At 39.6% G+C, this 20,378-nt stretch overlaps 1 protein-coding gene across 2 annotated transcripts; it reads left to right on the plus strand.

The window, feature by feature from the left end:
- The first annotated feature begins 2,070 nt into the window (after window positions 1-2,070).
- sumf2 (sulfatase modifying factor 2) lies at window positions 2,071-17,732 on the plus strand. 2 transcript variants are annotated; one of them, XM_060935159.1, is made up of 10 exons: window positions 2,071-2,325; window positions 5,626-5,773; window positions 6,053-6,167; window positions 6,270-6,314; window positions 8,261-8,411; window positions 8,530-8,585; window positions 16,577-16,661; window positions 16,748-16,889; window positions 17,026-17,142; window positions 17,292-17,732. In XM_060935159.1, exons 1-9 carry the CDS (start codon window positions 2,250-2,252, stop codon window positions 17,129-17,131), a joined length of 924 nt encoding a protein of 307 aa, XP_060791142.1. In that variant the 5' UTR covers window positions 2,071-2,249; the 3' UTR covers window positions 17,132-17,142; window positions 17,292-17,732. The 2 variants fall into 2 exon arrangements, with proteins under 2 accessions (XP_060791142.1, XP_060791141.1); XM_060935158.1 differs by having other exon boundaries at window positions 17,026-17,732.
- Window positions 17,733-20,378: the final 2,646 nt, after the last annotated feature.

Below are 20,378 nucleotides of genomic sequence, written 5' to 3' on the forward strand. Positions count from 1 at the left end.
CGTTTAAAGTTATTGCTGTCATTGCCTTGGGTTAACGTTGGGCTCTGTATTAGCCAACAGAATGTTAACATTTTTACATGGTCGTTTAAACATTTCTCGTCGTGTGTTGTACGTCGCGGACACGGCCCGTTATAAATTTGCTGTTACCAGAATGGCAATGATCAAGTCGTAATGTATTACTTAAGACTCTGTATAATGTCATGTAGTGTAGTACTATGGTAGTAAAGTCTTTTGCTGGTGGGATTGTGCATATTATGGGGCTACGACAAGTTAGGCGCACACACACACACACACACACACACACACACACACACACACACAGAGAGAGAAACACTAATGCTTATATCCCAATGTTTATTTCAAATTAAAAATGGCAGCTTATGCGGTGACATGTACAGGACAACCGTGCTGCTGCTGCGTGCTGTTAAATGTATATAGACTGTTTTCCTCTTACTTCTTTTGCACATCTTGTTATTTATGACAAATTATAGTGGTTTGGCATTTTTGCCACTCAGTCAAAAAAATAAAACATTGGATTTACTTAACCGAGTTATGGCAACCGGTCCCACGAAACTGTGTTAATTTAGATGTATTGAATACAGTTATGTTTTGAATAACTCAACATAACTGTATTCAATACATCTAAATTAACACAGTTTCGTGGGACCGGTTGCCATAACTCAGTTAAGTAAATCCAATGTTTTATTTTTTGAGTGCTTTAAAGAGTGTTAACTTCTTCATTTGTTACTTCTTGTTATTTATGATACACAATAGTGTGTGTTATTTCTTCTTATGTGTACAGTAATATGTATAGGATTTACCTCTTCTCTGTCGTTAGTTCATTTATTTATGATACATGATTGCATTTTATCATTTTTGCCACTTTAATGTATAGTATTTTTAGATCTTTTGTCACTTCATGTTATTCTGTAATTGTGATTGTTTAACTGTTTAGCTTCTTTTGTTATTATATGGTGCGACTTTAATGGAGGTTTAAGTCTTCTTGTTAATAATAATGGTGAATGGTACTCTATGATAATTCATTGTGCACTCTGTTGGTAAAACTGACTGACTTGTGCAATATTTTGACCATCGGGTGGTGCTGTAGTGCAGTTGTGCTTTCTTAAATAGCTGTGGATAGCTGTAATGCGAAGTCATTGAGTCTTTTTGTTTATTGTTTATCTTTTATTGTTTATCTTTGTATTTTTTATTGCACTAGTCATTAAAACTGGAAATTTGTTCTTGAAAATAGCTGTTGTGAGTTTGTGTATGGGGTCATGTGTGTTCTGGATGAAGTTAGTGTTTTCTTAGGTGGTGGGTGGGAGGTGGTTGTCGGGTTGGGCCGGGGGGGGGGGGGGCGGCAGCAGGGTGTTTCGCCCGGGGAGTAAATCACTCTAGGATCGCCACTGCTTACGACACAACATGGTGTTCCAACCTGAACAATTTCATATCAACTTTCTGTCTGTTTTATTTTGTGTTTTATAAGTGTCTGGGGGCGGCATGGTGGTGTAGTGGTTAGCGCTGTCGCGTCACAGCAAGAAAGTCCGAGTTCAAGCCCCGTGGCCGGCAAGGGCCTTTCTGTGTGGAGTTTGCATGTTCTCCCCGTGTCCGCGTGGGTTTCTTCCGGGTGCTCCGGTTTCCCCCACAGTCCAAAGACATGCAGGTTAGGTTAACTGGTGACTCTAAATTGACCGTAGGTGTGAATGTGAGTGTGAATGGTTGTCTGTGTCTATGTGTCAGCCCTGCGATGACCTGGCGACTTGTCCAGGGTGTACCCCGCCTTTCGCCCGTAGTCAGCTGGGATAGGCTCCAGCTTGCCTGCGACCCTGTAGAACAGGATAAAGCGGCTAGAGATGATGAGATGAGATGAGTGTCTGGTTGCCAAGTGTGAGAAATAACTATGAATTCTGGTACATCACTGAAGAAGTGTTTTTAAGTATTCGTGACTAGGACGTCATTTTGGGTGTGGAATTTATTACTGCTGAGTAGATTATTGTACTTCTCAGGTCGCCGGTTCCCCCCTCCAGACCAGCAGGGGGCTATATTCCTCCGCCATAAACAGGAAGAAACTGCACTGAATCAGAGAGCTGAATCTGTTCATGGACTGGCACTGAAGTTTACGTGAATGAATTATTGCATAAAAAATCTTTAATGTAAAATGAAAATGCATGTAATTCGTTTATTTTAAGCTCTTTTTAAAGTTTTTTTTTCACGGGATTATTCTGATTTTTTTAAACAGCTTTGTACAAATGGCTGTTAGATTTGTAAACACTATGTTCTTTACATTCATATTTTTATGGAGTAACATTATGTTCTGTGTAACAGGTAAGATGTGAAAGTATCACACACTTTTGATATTTAATTGATATTAATATATATGATATTTATATTTTACTGGGATGGTGTTTCATTTGTGTTTGTGCAGTTTAGTATTTTATAGAGTTCAGAATAAAGAAGTTGAAGCAACAACACATTCAGTGTGTTTCATAGATTTTCCTTCATTACCACAAGTAAGAAAATAGTGAATGAGCAGATGTTAAGATATGAATAGGAAAAAAAACCCAAACTGTTCAGTTAAAAAAGTTTTCACCCCCACCCACTCCCCACAGTTTGAGTGATATAAATATTCTCTAATAATCTGTATAACCATCCTTAACTTTTATAACTATTTCTAACATTATTTATATTGTTTTCTATTCCCTCATAATATAGGTCCGTCTCAGAAACTGGTCTCTCATTTGGGACATTATGGTCAAAAAATAAATGTTCTAATTTTACTTTTTTTTTTTTTGCATTTGCCTAACACTCAATGTTTCTTTTGTCATGTTTAAGAAGAGTAAAGATAGTATCTTGCTTTATCTGGCCTCCACTGTGGAAATTTTTTTGAATACAATTCAAATGCTTTTGTAAAATTGGTTTACATATAAAATAACTACATCATGAAGAATTAAAGCCCCTCCTTCACAGATGAGTGAAAATATTTAATAAATTTACTCTTTTTGATTGCTTGGGTTAAAAATGCCAAGTTATGATGACTGAATTGATTATTCACTTAAATATGAATAATATGATATGGCGAAATAGGACACAATGGAAAAATCAAGAACACACCGGAAAGATTAGAATAACGGCGGTGGTAAAAGAACAGCGACTGTACCGGCTGAAGGTCGCGCGGGTCTCTGCTGCGGCACGCGAGCAATGGGACATCACTACTGCACCGGGCGGAGTGCAAGGCGGGGGCGGGGCAAAACGACTGGCTGTATCAAAAGTTCGATCTAAATTGACCATCTCATCTCATCTCATTATCTCTAGCCGCTTTATCCTTCTACAGGGTCGCAGGCAAGCTGGAGCCTATCCCAGCTGACTACGGGTGAAAGGCGGGGTACACCCTGGACAAGTCGCCAGGTCATCACAGGCTGACACATAGACACAGACAACCATTCACACTCACATTCACACCTACGGTCAATTTAGAGTCACCAGTTAACCTAACCTGCATGTCTTTGGACTGTGGGGGAAACCGGAGCACCCGGAGGAAACCCACGCGGACACAGGGAGAACATGCAAACTCCACACAGAAAGGCCCTTGCCAGCCCCGGGGCTCAAACCCAGGACCTTCTTGCTGTGAGGCGACAGCGCTAACCACTACACTACCGTGCCGCCTTAAATTGACCATGGTTGCAAAATATTGGCCAAAAATACACAAACACTATGAAATATGAAAGTAAGATGAAAAAGAAACATTCTATTGCCTTATACTGCAAGACTAAAACAAAATAAAACTGTCAAGACTCACCTTTTCAGTGATAACGTCCGAACAGATCACCCACGTAACAGAAAGACCGCAAATGGAAGCGCAATCAACTTCCAATTGTTGGAGTGGAAAATTCCATTCTTCACATGCAAATTGTTAATGTGTGTCCTTCCCCGCACACAAATAACACGCTACGGTAAAAAATAGACCACAACGCATTTTATAGCTCAGAAATTCATACAAGACCAGCTACCATCGTAACATATTCTGTAAGAAACATATTCTATACCTAACTTTCAGCTTTCGTTTTAAAAAACAAAATCGCAGATTTATAACTAAATTTTTATATGGCGTAGTGATTTTAAGTTACTCCTTTTGGTGAGTTAGTGACCTTGACCCCGAGGCTTTCCGTTTAGATCAAAACACACGATCGTATTGGTTTGGGTCTGTGGAAAATGGAGTTACAACGATGATCAAATATTTTGCATGATGTTTTATTACAGTTATGATTATTCTGTGAGCACACCAATCCTTAGGTGTATAAAGTTACAACTTAAAATACGTACAATTAGTGATAACTGTAGACTTTTCAGTGGAGTACAACCTTTTTAAGGGAATGCGATGTAGTCAACCATTTATCATGTCCCAGATCAAGCCGCCATTTTTCCACAAATTTGCAGAATTTTTGCCAAATTCTGAATAGAGTATTCACATCAAAGATTTAGTTTTATCTGTATTATTTCTTTCATCATTTTATTTCAAATTAAAACCAACATCACCATTCAAAACCGTATAGTTTATTGACTGTGAGTATATTTACTGGGGTACCCCCACAGTACTCAGTTTCTGAGACAGACCCATATATATATATATATATATATATATATATATATATATAAAAAACACACTAGTAAGGTGAAAATCACGAAGATTAATGTATGCAACTTTTTTGCTTTTTCTTTTTAATACATAATAAACACGGCAGCACGGTGGTGTAGTGGTTAGCGCTGTCTCCTCACAGCAAGAAGGTCTGGGTTCGAGCCCCGTGGCCGGCGAGGGCCTTTCTGTGCGGAGTTTGCATGTTCTCCCCGTGTCCGCGTGGGTTTGCTCCGGTTTCCCCCACAGTCCAAAGACATGCAGGTTAGGTTAACTGGTGACTCTAAATTGACCGTAGGTGTGAGTGTGAATGGTTGTCTGTGTCTATGTGTCGGCTCTGTGATGACCTGGCGACTTGTCCAGGGTGTACCCCGCCTTTCACCCATAGTCAGCTGGGATAGACTCCAGCTTGCCTGCGACCCTGTAGAACAGGATAAAGTGGCTAGAGATAATGAGATGAGATAAGACATAATAAACACAGTGGCTTGCATAAGTATTCACTCTCCTTACAACCTGAAACTTAAATAGACCTTAATTAGGATATGTCATAAATTTACACAAAATAGCCCATAATATTGAACATTTTGGCAAAAAAAAAAGTTCTCATCACGTCTTATCACCCTGAAAATGTCCTCACAATGAAGCACGGTGGTGGTAGCAGTAGCATCTTGCGCATTACTATTGACCTCTTGGTTGCTTCTCTGACTAATGCTCTGCGTACCCAGTCACTGACTTTGATGGACAGCCTTTTCTCAGCAGAAATGCAGTTGTACCAAATTCTTTCCACATTTTAAATAATTCTATTATTAATTAATATTCAGTTCTTTAACTCAAATCTGAGAAAGTCATGTGCAAAACTATAACTTTTCTTTTTTTCCAAACTATTTCTGTTGATTTTATTTCTAAAGCTCCTGATTTTTTTTTTAGGTACTTCCAAATATTTAGACTCAGTTATATTTCTTATTTTGTTATTACTTATTTCTGTTTTTCTCCAGCTGAAGAGAGTATGGTGTTGATTCCTGGTGGGAGCATGAAAATAGGAACAAACGCTGCTGATGGGCGAGACGGCGAATCTCCCGTCAGAGATGTGAAAGTGGAGACGTTTAAGATGGACAAATATCCTGTCACTAACTCCGATTTTAGGTGACTGTCCAAAATCAGTGAAGAAATTGTTGAATATACTGATGTTCATGGTCAAAGATGGACCTGTATCATTTGCTTTGATTGGATAGTGAGAATCCTGTAATTGATTAAAAGACACGAAAGCTCTCATCTGGGTGACTGAGATCGGTCAGGATTACACAGCATGCACCCGTTAGCATGGAGTCCTCCTGGTTATCTGCTAGTCAGCTTGCTTATTTGAACATCGCACAAATATCACGTGTGATGCATTGAGTCAGGAGTATGTATTTTTTTCTGCAGGGAATTTGTCAGATTGCAAAAATATCAAACAGAGGCTCAAAGATTTGGTTGGAGTTTTGTGTTCCAGGATTTTGTGTCTGAGGAGCTGAAAAGCAAAATCACTCAGAGAATTGAGGTATGAACACAAAGGGACTCTTTGATTGATATATATTTTTGTTGTTCGTGCAGATGTTGAATTTTCATGCCATTTTATCTACATTTTCATGTCCCCTTTTAGTCCGCACCCTGGTGGTTGCCAGTTGAGAAAGCATTTTGGAGACAGGTACAGTAAGTTACGAATTTTATGCATGTAATTCATTTTTATTGTTCATAGATGCTCTTAAAGGAGAACTGAAGACAAATTTTTTTATCATCAAAATTCTATTTATCTCATTTTATTAAATATAGGAATGCATTTTTGATAGCTATTTTGTCACTGCTGTAGCAAGTTATGAGTGTTTGAAATATGCTCTGTAATATATCAGTCCATATGTCAAAGCAATGGCCATAAACGAGATTTGTTGAGACCTGTGCGAGACATCGTAGGACAGGAAGTAAAACGTACAGCGGAAATCAAACCCTGTGTCTGAAATCACTCACTCGTTCACTGTTCCCTACTCCCTATATAGGGAATTACTACACTACCGTTCAAAAGTTTGGGGTCGCTTTGAAATGTCCTTATTTTTGAAAGAAAAGCACTGTTCTTTTCAATGAAGATCACTTTAAACTAATCAGAAATCCACTCTATACATTGCTAATGTGGTAAATGACTATTCTAGCTAAATTTTACTAAATGTCTGGTTTTTGGTGCAATATCTACATAGGTATATAGAGACCCATTTCCAGCAATTATCACTCCAGTGTTCTAATGGTACAATGTGTTTGCTCATTGCCTCAGAAGGCTAATGGATGATTAGAAAACCCTTGTACAATCATGTTAGCACAGCTGAAAACAGTTGAGCTCTTTAGAGAAGCTATAAAACTGACCTTCCTTTGAGCAGATTGAGTTTCTGGAGCATCACATTTGTGGGGTCGATTAAATGCTCAAAATGGCCAGAAAAATGTCTTGACTATATTTTCTATTCGTTTTACAACTTATGGTGGTAAATAAAAGTGTGACTTTTCATGGAAAACACAAAATTGTCTGGGTGACCCCAAACTTTTGAACGGTAGTGTATATAGAGGACTATATAGTGAGCTCATTGGTAAAATGAGTAAACGCTTTCAGACACTTGTCCGTCGTGCTGGTATTTACGTCATTACTGTCGCACAATTAAAATGTGCCAGATCAGGTGGCTGGTGGGTTTTCAAAATAATAAGTCCATGCATGTATTTTTGTGATAAATCCATATTATACTGAGCGTATTTCCCACATCAATCAATACAAAGTACCTGCATCTTTCAGTTCTTTTAAATCAAGGCTGAATGCTTTCTTCTTTGCCATTGCCTTTTATTAAATCAAATTTGAGACTTAATTTGATTTCTTTCAGTGTGACTGCAATGCATGATGGGATATATTGCTTTGCTTAGTGACCATCGTTGTACACTACTTTTTGTGATGCATTGTGGGATACTTTGAGTGCACTATATAGGGTGTAAATAATCCTCACTAAGGTTTCGGACAGCAATACAAAATGGCGTCCCCATTATATAGTGCCCTATATAGTGAGTAGGGAGCGATTTCGGACACAGGAAAATGACCAACATCTGCCAACCTTGTCAAAAGACGCGCACGCCCTCTTTCGAATGCTGAAGCTGGAAGTTTTGTTTGTTTCGATAGCAGTCAGGAAAGTTTGAAAAAAGTAGGCAGTAATCATCATTTAAACTCGTTTTTGTGCAATATTTCGTTTGGAAAACAGTTTTCAAAATGGCGGCGCTGACACCTGGTTGACACTTCATGTTTCGAAGTCTCGCACAAGTCTCGTGAAGATCGCGTGGATAAGCGACGCCTGCCATGGAGCAAACGAACTAAATTCAACATGGCTAAAAACCGAATAGGCCGATAAGTATAATATTTAATTGCAATTAGTTGCCAATACGAGTCACGATATAAGGTTACTAAAACCGAAAATATAATTGAATAACACGTTAATTAAGAAATAAAGCAAGTTTAAAAATGACTTCAGTTCCCTTTTTAATTATGTTTAAGCTGTAATTAATGGACTTCAGGATTGCGCCTTTGAGTATTTCAGGTTTACTGACACAATCTTTTTTTCTCATCGATTGTAGCCGAGTGGACCAGCTTCTACCATCAAAGACCGGCTCGACTCTCCAGTGGTGCAGGTGAGCTGGAATGACGCTCAGGCTTACTGTAAGTGGAAGAAGAAGAGGCTGCCCAGTGAAGAGGAGTGGGAAATAGCTGCACGTGGAGGGCTGGATGGTAAACCACATGTCAATCAGCATTGCCAAAGAGTTCTCTTCACCTTGGGGGCTTGTTGTTAATGTTTTACATTGATTGATTGATTATTAATTACAGTCCTTCTAATATGTTTTTTCAGCAAGGACGTACCCATGGGGCAACAAGTTCCTCCAAAATCGTGCCAATTTGTGGCAGGTCAGTGTGGGTATATTTTTGTGTAAAAAGAAAAACATGTGTTAGGGCTGCAGATTTCATGAAATATTTAATTCCAATCATAGTTTCTGTCTTTCTAAGGTTAAATAATTAAACACTGTGATCTTGGTGAGCTATTTTTATTGGCTGGTGCACTGACTCTCAGGCTCTGTTTGGCTGTATATATATATTTTTGATGATGCACTCAGTGAATATGATGAGAAATATTGTCATTTTGATATTTTAATATTTGTACATTTAAAAGAACATTGTCTTCAGGTTTTTCTGACTTTATATGTTATACAGTTGTGCTCATAAGTTTACATACCCTGGCAGAATTTTTGCTTTCTTGGCCTTTTTTCAGAGAATATGAATGATAACACAAAAACTTTTTTCCCACTCATGGTTAGTGGTTGGGTGAAGCCATTTATTGATAAACAACTGTGTTTTCTATTTTTAAATCATAATGACAACAAAAAACATCCAAATGACCCTGATCAAAAGTTTACATACCCCAGTTCTTAATACCGTGTATTGCCCCTGCTAACATCAATGACAGCCTGAAGTCTTTTGTGGTAGTTGTGGATGAGGCTTTTTATTTTCTCAGATGGTAAAGCTGCCCATTCTTCTTGGCAAAAAGACTCCAGTTCCTGTAAATTCCTGGGCTGTCTTGCATGAACTGTGCGCTTGAGATCTCCACAGAGTGGCTCAATGATATTGAGGTCAGGAGACTGAGATGGCCACTCCAGAACCTTCAGTTTGTTCTGCTGTAGCCAATGACAGGTCGACTTGGCCTTGTGTTTTGGATCGTTGTCATGTTGGAATGTCCAAGTACGTCCCATGCACAGCTTCCTGACTGATGAGTGCAAATTTGCCTCCAGTATTTGCTGATAACGTGCTGCATTCATCTTTCCTTCAACTTTGACCAAGTTTCCTGTGCCTTTGTAGCTCACAAATCCCCAAAACATCAGCAATCCACCTCCGTGCTTTACAGTAGGAATGGTGTTCCTTTCATCATAGGCCTTGTTGACACCTCTCCAAATGTAACGTTTATGGTTGTGGCCAAAAAGTTAAATTTTGGTCTCATCACTCCAAATTACCTTGTTCCAGAAGTTTTGAGGCTTGTCTCTGTGCTGTTTGGTGTAAATTTTTGTTGATCTACCTGACCGTGGTTTGGTTTTAACAGAGCCCCTGATTTTCCATTTGTTAATCACAGTTTGAACACTGCTGACTGGCATCATCAATTCCGTGGATATCTTTTTGTATCCCTTTCCTGTTTTTATACAGTTCAGCTACCTTTTCCCGTAGATCCGTTGACAATTCTTTTGCTTTCCCCATGACTCAGAATCCAGAAACATCAGTGGCTGGATGAAAGATGCAAGAGTCTGTCTGGATCCCAGAAACTCACTCAGCTTTTATGCACACACACTGATTACAAGCAAACAGATCACAGGTTTGCCTTTACCTTTAGTAATGTTACCTTTAGTAGCCATTCAAACCCATTTGTGTCAACTTCTGTGCATGTTATCATGCCAAAATCACCAGGGTATGTGAACTTTTGATCAGGGTCATTTGGGTAGTTTCTGTTGTCATTATGATTTAAAAAGAGAAAACACAGTCGTTTGACAATAAATGGTTTCACCCAACCACTAAGCATGAGTGGAAAAGATGTTTTTGTGTTATCATTCATATTCTCTGAAAAATGGTCAAAGAATCATAGATTCTGCCAGGGTATGTAAACTTATGAGCACAACTGTATACAGTGCTGTGCAAAAGTCTTAAGGTGATACACGGAGCAACTTTTTGGGCAGTGTTGCCGGTAATTGCACTTCGACACTTTCCCATTAAAAGTAGACGACGGCCTTTCGATTTCATAAAATCGATGAAATTTAGTTCCCTCTGAAATTTGGTGATTGTGATATATGTTTGCTTTTTGTATTATCTTTAAAAAAAGCCAGGCCATTCTGTGGCTGGGAAGTTATTTAATTTGAGGGGATTCCCAAGCAAATAATATGCATGAAATCGCTCGCTTCGTTAATTCAAGCTGACAGAGGAAGTCCGTGTGCGCATGCACATGCTTACCTGAGTCGTCGTCGTCTTCTTCATCTTTCGGGTTTTACGGCAGCTGGCATCCAGTGTTGCATTACTGCCATCTACAGGTTTACCTTGAGCGTGCACTGACAGAATGATGGAACTGTCACTAAACGAACAGCTGATCACACCGAGGTGCTCACTGACCACCGATATTTATTAGTTTGGTCCTGCATTTCCTTTCCTTCACAACATAACGTCTTTTCTTCTCGCTTTCCGTTCATTGAGTTGGTCTTTCACGTTTCGCACACTCACGTCTGCCGTGGTTCTCTCCTGTTTCAAATTTGTATCCCACAATGCCTTGCGCAAACAGCGAAAGCTCACCACGTCATGCATGACGTAGTATCTTGAATGAGGTCACGGTAAAGCAGGAAAAAATGGCGGAGATTTTAGGGCCACATGGCTCAAAATTCATTAATTGTTCTTTTAGGAAAAAAATAAAATCGCAAGTCTGTGATTCGAATTCAGTAGCTTTTGGTCCACTAAACAAAAATAATTGGGTGTCAGGGAAAATTATTTTTATGACCTAAACGTGAAAAATATGAAAGGCAGTCTACCTTTAAGATTTGGCAACATAATTTCTATCTTGATCGTTTTGGGCAACTTTTTAAGATCATCCAGAGTGCTAGCAGCAAATCACATGACCACCTGAGAGCTTCTAAAATTTTCAACAAAGATTTTCGGCAGTGGAGCGAAGAAAAAGAGAGATAACTTGTATCTTGTTACAACAGTAAGTCGTTATGTGTAAACCCAAAGTGGTGAATTTACCTCGTCAAATGCTTAGAGGACCAACCGACGTCTATTTTATGTGCTCAGGTTGCAATTAAGACACTGATTTTTTTCAGCTAAGTGTAAACTGCTGTTAGCTAACCACCGCTCCATAGAGATTGAATGGGATTTAGCTAACTAGCCATGGTTTTTGCCAATGTAGTTACCTGAAAGTTATCGCTAGTTATGTAGGGATAACGTTAGCTCTCTTGCATCAAGTTAAAAGTGATGGGCAGTGTGTGAATTAATTTTTTTTTTGAGTTGTAATAGAGATTGTCTAACTTATTGTCTAATCTAAAAGTGATAAAAATCACAGCTGCAAATGTTTCAGTGTTCATCTTTGCAGTGTCTGTTTCCCTGGCAATAGATTTGCTCTTATCTGATTGGTTGTTGCCAATTGCCTGTTGCCCTAATTATGCTGTATTCACACTTATACCGGTACGAAAGTGGTATAATTGTATCGATACAAAGTATACCGGTACAGTTTAGTGCATCTGTCTGCACTAGCGAGAAATGTTTGCGGTTTTCTTTCACAGTAGTTGAAATGCGCGTGCGCGAAATGTTTCCGTGGTTACCGAGTAACTTCCTTCCGAGAATATGGCGGATGAAACAACGTGTGTGTGCTTTTTGTTGTCAATGTACAGTCTGTATTTCTGCTGGTCATTTATTCAGTTGAATCGTATAAAACGCGCGAGGCAGTTGAGAAAGAAACAAAGAAAACGAATCTCCCTTTCTCCCCCCTCACTTTCTCCCTCTTCCCTTCTCTTCCTCTCCCTTTCTCTCCCTTTTCCCCTCTTCCTCCTTTCTTCCTCCCTCCTTTTCCCCCCCCCTTTCTTTGCTCCATGTAGCTCCACTGTCGTTTTGAGCCATTTTGACGTTTTATTTACAGCTGGAGAGCACGTGCGTATTGCCGGAAGAAGTAGGAATGGTTCATTGCGCATGCGCATTATATTTGTATCGATACAGAACCGCTTCATCTGTCCACACTACAGCGAAGCGCTACAGTACCAACACTGTACTGGTACGAAACCCATACATTTGTGGGTTTCGTACCGATACAGTTATACCGCTACAGTACCGGTATAGTTGCTAGTGTGGACAGGTGTTGCGGTACGAAAGTAGTTTCGTATCGGTACAAAATCCCTAGTGTGGACAGGGTATTAGTTGCCCAGTGTCTCACCTGGTTGCCTGTTGTCGGCAATATTATCCAAAAAGTTGCCCCATGTATTGTCAGCTTTAGGCACATGCAATGAAATGCTGTTGCGCAAAGATGTTTTCAGAATTAATGTTTCTATGTTAAAAAAATACCATAAAGATCAGTAAGGAGTAATGCATAAAAAAGTCAATGTTTGGTGTGACAACCCTTTACTTTAAAAAAAAAAAAATAGTAGTCTCAGGTACAGTGAGTGCAGTTTGATAAGGAAATGAGCTGTAGGTTTTACTGAGCATCTTACAGAACCAGCCACAGTTCTTCTGGACGCTTTGACTGTCACACACGCTTCTTCATTTTGCATCAAAACCCAGCAGCCTTCATTATGTTTTTGTCTGAAAAGCAGTCTGTTCTGTAATAGCTGTGCTGCTTTCTTTACTGAAATACAAATATTTTTCTGTAACATTTAATTTTGTGGTGGAAAACAAATGTTTGGAAATCTACAGTGTTTTTGGACTGGTTCCATAATGATGTACAGTGGTGCTTGAAAGTTTGTGAACCCTTTAGAATTTTCTATATTTCTGCATAAATATGACCTAAAACAACATCAGATTTTCACACAAGTCCTAAAAGTAGATAAAGAGAACCCAGTTAAACAAATGAGACAAAAATATTATACTTGGTCATTTATTTATTGAGGAAAATGATCCAATATTACATATCTGTGAGTGGCAAAAGTATGTGAACCTCTAGGATTAGCAGTTAATTTGAAGGTGAAATTAGAGTCAGGTGTTTTCAATCAATGGGATGACAATCAGGTGTGAGTGGGCACCCTGTTTTATTTAAAGAACAGGGATCTATCAAAGTCTGATCTTCACAACACATGTTTGTGGAAGTGTATCATGGCACGAACAAAGGAGATTTCTGAGGACCTCAGAAAAAGCGTTGCTGATGCTCATCAGGCTGGAAAAGGTTACAAAACCATCTCTAAAGAGTTTGGACTCCACCAATCTACAGTCAGACAGATTGTTTACAAATGGAGGAAATTCAAGACCATTGTTACCCTCCCCAGGAGTGGTCGACCAACAAAGATCACTCCAAGAGCAAGGCGTGTAATAGTTGGCAAGGTCACAAAAGAACCCAGGGTAACTTCTAAGCAACTGAAGGCCTCTCTCACATTGGCTAATGTTAATGTTCATGAGTCCACCATCAGGAGAACACTGAACAACAATGGTGTGCATGGCAGGGTTGCAAGGAGAAAGCCACTGCTCTCCAAAAATAACATTGCTGCTTGTCTGCAGTTTGCTAAAGATCACATGGACAAGCCAGAAGGCTATTGGAAAAATGTTTTGTGGACGGATGAGACCAAAATAGAACTTTTTGGTTAAAATGAGAAGTGTTATGTTTGGAGAAAGGAAAACACTGTATTCCAGCAGAAGAACCTTATCCCATCTGTGAAACATGGTGGTGGTAGTATCATGGTTTGGGCCTATTTTGCTGCATCTGGGCCAGGACGGCTTGCCTTCATTGATGGAACAATGAATTCTGAATTATAGCAGCGAATTCTAAAGGAAAACATCAGGACATCTGTCCATGAACTGAATCTCAAGAGAAGGTGGGTCATGCAGCAAGACAACGACCCTAAGCACACAAGTCGTTCTACCAAAGAATGGTTAAAGAAGAATGCAATTAATGTTTTGGAATGGCCAAATCAAAGTCCTGACCTTAATCCAATCAAAATGTTGTGGAAGGTCCTGAAGCGAGCAGTTCATGTGAAGAAACCCACCAACATCCCAGAGTTGAAGCTGTTCTGTACGGAAGAATGGGCTAAAATTCCTCCAAGCCGGTGTGCAGGACTGATCAACAGTTACCGGAAATGTTCAGTTGCAGTTATTGCTGCACAAGGGGGTCACGCCAGATACTGAAAGCAAAGGTTCACATACTTTTGCCACTCACAGATATGTAATATTGGATCATTTTCCTCAATAAATAAATGGCCAAGTATAATATTTTTGTCTCATTTGTTTAACTGGGTTCTCTTTATCTACTTTTAGGACTTGTGTGAAAATCTGATGATGTTTTAGGTCATATTTATGCAGAAATATAGAAAATTCTAAAGGGTTCACAAACTTTCAAGCACCACTGTAGAAGCCATAAAATAAAAATCTATAACAAAGTTTGTACTAAAAAATAAATAAATAAATAAATAAATAAATAAGGTGCCTAGGATTTTTGCACAGTAGTGTACATTCAGAATGATAAGGAAGGAATAAGACATGCTGTTGTAGTAAACTAATCAGTGATGAGGTGGTGTGATGTGGTTACTGTTACCTGACGAGTTACTGTTACCACATCAAAATTATTTTCCAAAAACATACCACAGCAGTTTGCCCACTCAGACAATCTTTACTTATTGTAGAACGACACATTATACATTTTATTAATTTGCAGTTACATTTAACAGGGGCTTCAAAGTTTGGGAGAATAGCAGGGTACAAATAATTTACAGCAGGGTGCAAAATGGTAAAATGTCTGCCAGCAGCAGACATAATGCACGCAAAGCGTGCAGGAATATATATATATATATATATATATATATATATATATATATATATATGAATGAGAGAGAGAGAGAGAGAGAGAGAGAGAGATATGCAAGTATGAATTTCTCATGGGGCGGGATGGTTTGGAACAGGCCATCTAAAATTGGGATAACATTTACCCGGGACGGGTATTTGAGGCGGGTCGTCTAGCTTAAGCTTGATTAGTGTTGTTACGCACGCCAGTGTTTCCCACAGAAATTTTGGAGACTATGGGGGAGGCGCGGGGGTTGTTTAAAATTGAGTGATATGTTAAATATTAAGTTATTACTGAAAAACTATTGATTAAAAAAACAGACACTGAGAAATGGTCCTATAAACAACTTTACCAATATAAAAGATTACCAGGACTACAAAAATGCAGAAAAATAGGCTTTACTTATCCAAATGCACCTGTTGGTTCAAAAGTTAAAGTGCAGAGAACCTCACAGCACAACATGAAGTTCCCTTAAAATATAATATAAATGCCTCAGCTTTCATGTAAGAAAAAAAAAAACTATTAATACTAGTACTGTGTGCAGGCAGTCTCTCCTGAAGACTAAATTAAACAATAATTATAAACTAATAAAATAAATGGCTCAGGCTTCATAGAAGAAAAAAACAATTTGAACAGAATCTCACAGTATGATGCTGAAGCTGCCTAAACAATGGAATATAAAATACCATTTTGGCAAAAACGTTGGCATCCATTAATTTCTTGTATTAAGTAAAAAAATATGTTGCCAGATACTGCTGACATTTTACAGCCCAAAATATGTTCAAAACCCGCCAAAATGCACTTAAAACCGCCCAAATTGGGCGGGAAAACGCGCAATCTGGCAACACAGGCGGCAGTAATGGCTGCACTCGTGTCGAGGATGTAAACACAGTTGACGCGGCAACGGACATACATGACATAGTGGATGTAATTTACGTTCACAACTTTTTTTGCTGTCAGAAATATTTAATATTAAATTTTGTGACTCGACTGACAATAGCCGGCGGCATAACAAGCCATAGCCGGCGATTTGCCGCCGTGACCGGCTACTTTTGAGACCGCTGATTTAATGAAGAGTTTCTTGTATCGGAAAACTTTTACTGCCGACTTTTACAAAGCGCTTACACAGGAGACTCCTTCTGAGAACGCGCGAGAGAGAAATGTCATTAAAGTACAATGCTATTAGAATGAGTGAATTAATACAAACCTTGCAACTGACACTACTATCGGAGCTGCTGTTGTAGAAAATTAATCAGCATCTTGTGACCACAGTTGGTGTAAATATAGAGTAAAAATAATCATGGTCAGAATTCTATTCATTACGATGCAGCCTTTCATTTGTTTATTTTTTGGGAAAGGTGTATTTTGTTAGAGCATGATGTGTCAAATAATGTTGTGTTTATTGTAGGGGTCTTTCCCTGACGGGGACACAGCTGAAGATGGCTATCATGGCATAGCTCCTGTAACTGCGTTTCCTCCACAAAATAATTATGGTACACAGGCATACATCACAAAACATTACAAATAGGACAGAGTACTGTATATGCTGAACATGACACGATATGACGTTTTATCCCAGGACTGTATGATATGTTGGGTAATGTTTGGGAGTGGACGTCTACCCGTTTTACTTCGCCTCAGATCATGTATGTCCTGCGTGGAGCGTCATGGATTGACACAGCTGATGGATCAGCCAATCACAGGGCACGTGTCACCACCCGGTCAGTTCCAACTTCCTCTTATTAAGTGTTCTTCAAACATACTGTTTTTTTACATTTTATCTACTTCCTCTGTACCTTTATAGACACACTTCATCATTGTGGTTTATTTCTCCTTCTACCTTGGCTTTATGTGTAGAATGGGAAACACGCCAGATTCAGCGTCGGACAATTTGGGTTTTCGCTGTGCTTCAGACATCAAGATCAAAAAACAGAGCAAGAGCAAAGGAAAAACTGAGTTGTGAGGACCAAACGGGTAAAGCAATGTTTGTCAGCAGTCAAACACCTTAGTAATGCGTCTCTGCTGTGGAGACCAGAACCAGACAATCATCTTCTTCTTCTTCCGGCTGCTCCCATTAGGGTTGCCATATTGTAATAATGTTCTGCATATTTGATTTGGCATAGGTTTTACACCGGATGCCCTTCCTGATGCAACCCTCCCCAGTTTATACAGACTTGGGACCAGCACTAAGTATACACTGGCTGGGTATTTTTACCTAACCTGCATGTCTTTGGACTGTGGGGGAAACCAGAGCACCTGGAGGAAACCCACACGGACACGGGGAGAACATGCAAACTCCACACAGAAAGGCCCCCGTCGACTGCTGGGCTCGAACCCAGAACCTTCTTGCTGTGAGGCGACAGTGCTAACCACTACACCACCGTGCCGCCGACACCATTACAGCATAATGGCGGTAAATAAAGATAAAAATAAAATCCGACTGAGTACCTTTGATATGCATACGATAATGAAGATTTATGAATATGCAAATTAGATTTTTTAAAAAATACAGAACCAGACAATGATTATGGAAACTCATTCCACTTAACACTGTCAAAATAAAAACAGCATTTCTTAAATGTCCTTGTATTATTATCCATTCATCCATCCATCCATTATCTGTAGCCACTTATCCTGTTCTACAAGGTCGCAGGCAAGCTGGAGCCTATCCCAGCTGACTACGGGCGAAAGGCGGGGTACACCCTGGACAAGTCTCCAGGTCATCACAGGGCTGACACATAGACACAGACAACCATTCACACTCACATTCACACCTACGGTCAATTTAGAGTCACCAGTTAACCTAAACTGTACGTCTTTGGACTGTGGGAGGAAACCCACGCAGACACGGGGAGAACATGCAAACTCCACACAGAAAGGCTCTCGTCGGCCACTGGGCTCGAACCCAGAACCTTCTTGCTGTGAGGCGACAGTGCTAACCACTACACCATTGTGCCGCCCCTTGTATTATTATTGTTAATAAATAGATTCTACACATATGCTCACTGCTCACTAGTGATACCAAAGATTCTATTTAATCAAAATCCTTTTTGCCTGTATTGAAATTACAGTTCATCTCATCTCATTATCTCTAGCCGCTTTATCCTTCTACAGGGTCGCAGGCAAGCTGGAGCCTATCCCAGCTGACTACGGGCGAAAGGCGGGGTACACCCTGGACAAGTCGCCAGGTCATCACAGGGCTGACACATAGACACAGACAACCATTCACACTCACATTCACACCTACGGTCAATTTAGAGTCACCAGTTAACCTAACCTGCATGTCTTTGGACTGTGGGGGAAACCGGAGCACCCGGAGGAAACCCACGCGGACACGGGGAGAACATGCAAACTCCGCACAGAAAGGCCCTCGCCGGCCCTGGGGCTCGAACCCAGGACCTTCTTGCTGTGAGGCGACAGCACTAACCACTACACCACCGTGCCGCCTGAAATTACAGTTACTGATCATAATTATTCAGACAATTTAGGAACATGATTTCATGATTGGGGTGCCAAAATTATTTTTAATAACCTTTCAACATTGAATCTCCAGCAGCCTGCATTTGAACAATTTTGTGAGCCCATCTCAGGTCCAGTCCCATTTTTATAAGGTTTGCTTTGCTCTTAAATGAGTCTTAAATTAGTAATTAAAAAAAAAAACCTCAACAGGGTTTTACATAGAATTAGCAAATACACTAAAGGTACTTAAAGGAACAGTCCACCGTACTTCCATAATGAAATATGCTCTTATCTGAATTGAGACGAGCTGCTCCGTACCTCTCCGAGCTTTGTGCGACCTCCCAGTCAGTCAGACGCAGTCAGACGCGCTGTCACTCCTGTTAGCAATGTAGCTAGGCTCAGCATGGCCAATGGTATTTTTTGGGGCTGTAGTTAGATGCGACCAAACTCTTCCGCGTTTTTCCTGTTTACATAGGTTTATATGACCAGTGACATGAAACAAGTTCAGTTACACAAATTGAAACGTAGCGATTTTCTATGCTATGGAAAGTCTGCAGTATAATGACAGGCGTACTAACACCTTCTGCACGCTTCGGCAGCGCATACGGAGCTCAGATATCAATGCGCTGCCAAAGCGCGCAGAAGGTGTTAGTACGCCTGTCATTATAGTGCGGACTTTCCATAGCATAGAAAATCGCTACATTTCAATTTGTGTAACTGAACTTGTTTCATATCACTGGTCATATAAATCTATGTAAACAGGAAAAACGCGGAAGAGTTTGGTCGCATCTAACTACAGCCCCAAAAAATACCATTGGCCATGCTGAGCCTAGCTACATTGCTAACAGGAGTGACAGCGCGTCTGACTGCGTCTGACTGACTGGGAGGTCGCGCAAAGCTCGGACAGGTACGGAGCAGCTCGTCTCAATTCAGATAAGAGCATATTTCATTATGGAAGTACGGTGGACTGTTCCTTTAACTAGCATCCATGCTACTGGCATGAGGACATTAAGGACATTTTAATACTTAGAATGTTAAATGTGCTTTAGTTAATAATTTGCTTACAAATTATAATTTCGCTATCAGGGTTGTACATATCCCCCCCCCCCCCCCCTTTATTTTTAATGATGAAAGAATTTTTCCAAACATATAATGGATGACTTGTGGAGAAGGATGTTTTAAGCATGAGATATTAAAAGGGTTTAGATATTAATGCAAAACTGATTATATTTGAAAGTGTATTGTAGAGTAGAGAGTTGGGACAGGCAATAATGTAGAAGGACTGTAGTTTTATTAGTGTCTAAAGTTGTTTTTCTGAAGTGTGCACATTGGTTGTTTTGAATGACACTTAGCATTTCAAATTTTTTTTCCCCCAAATTTTTACAAACGTGTTCATATAAAATCAGTTAGATATACAGTGGTGCTTGAAAGTTTGTGAACCCTTTAGAATTTTCTATATTTCTGCATAAATATGACCTAAAACAACATCAGATTTTCACACAAGTCCTAAAAGTAGATGAAGAAAACCCAATGAGACAAAAATATTATACTTGGTCATTTATTTATTGAGGAAAATGATCCAATATTACATATCTGTGAGTGGCAAAAGTATGTGAACCTCTAGGATTAGCAGTTAATTTGAAGGTGAAATTAGAGTCAGGTGTTTTCAATCAATGGGATGACAATCAGGTGTGAGTAGGCACCCTGTTTTATTTAAAGAACAGGGATCTATCAAAGTCTGATCTTCACAA

Source organism: Neoarius graeffei, chromosome 12, assembly GCF_027579695.1.
Source record: "Neoarius graeffei isolate fNeoGra1 chromosome 12, fNeoGra1.pri, whole genome shotgun sequence".
Classification (NCBI taxonomy): domain Eukaryota; kingdom Metazoa; phylum Chordata; class Actinopteri; order Siluriformes; family Ariidae; genus Neoarius; species Neoarius graeffei.

Bases quoted from the DNA above. Each gene is read 5' to 3' on its own strand.
- sumf2 (XM_060935158.1), top strand. From the start codon at position 2,250: ATGGCTGTTAGATTTGTAAACACTATGTTCTTTACATTCATATTTTTA. The intron at 5,774-6,052 runs GTGACTGTCCAA...TTTTTTCTGCAG, and splicing joins GTCACTAACTCCGATTTTAG to GGAATTTGTCAGATTGCAAA. The intron at 16,890-17,025 runs GTCAGTTCCAAC...CTTTATGTGTAG, and splicing joins AGGGCACGTGTCACCACCCG to AATGGGAAACACGCCAGATT.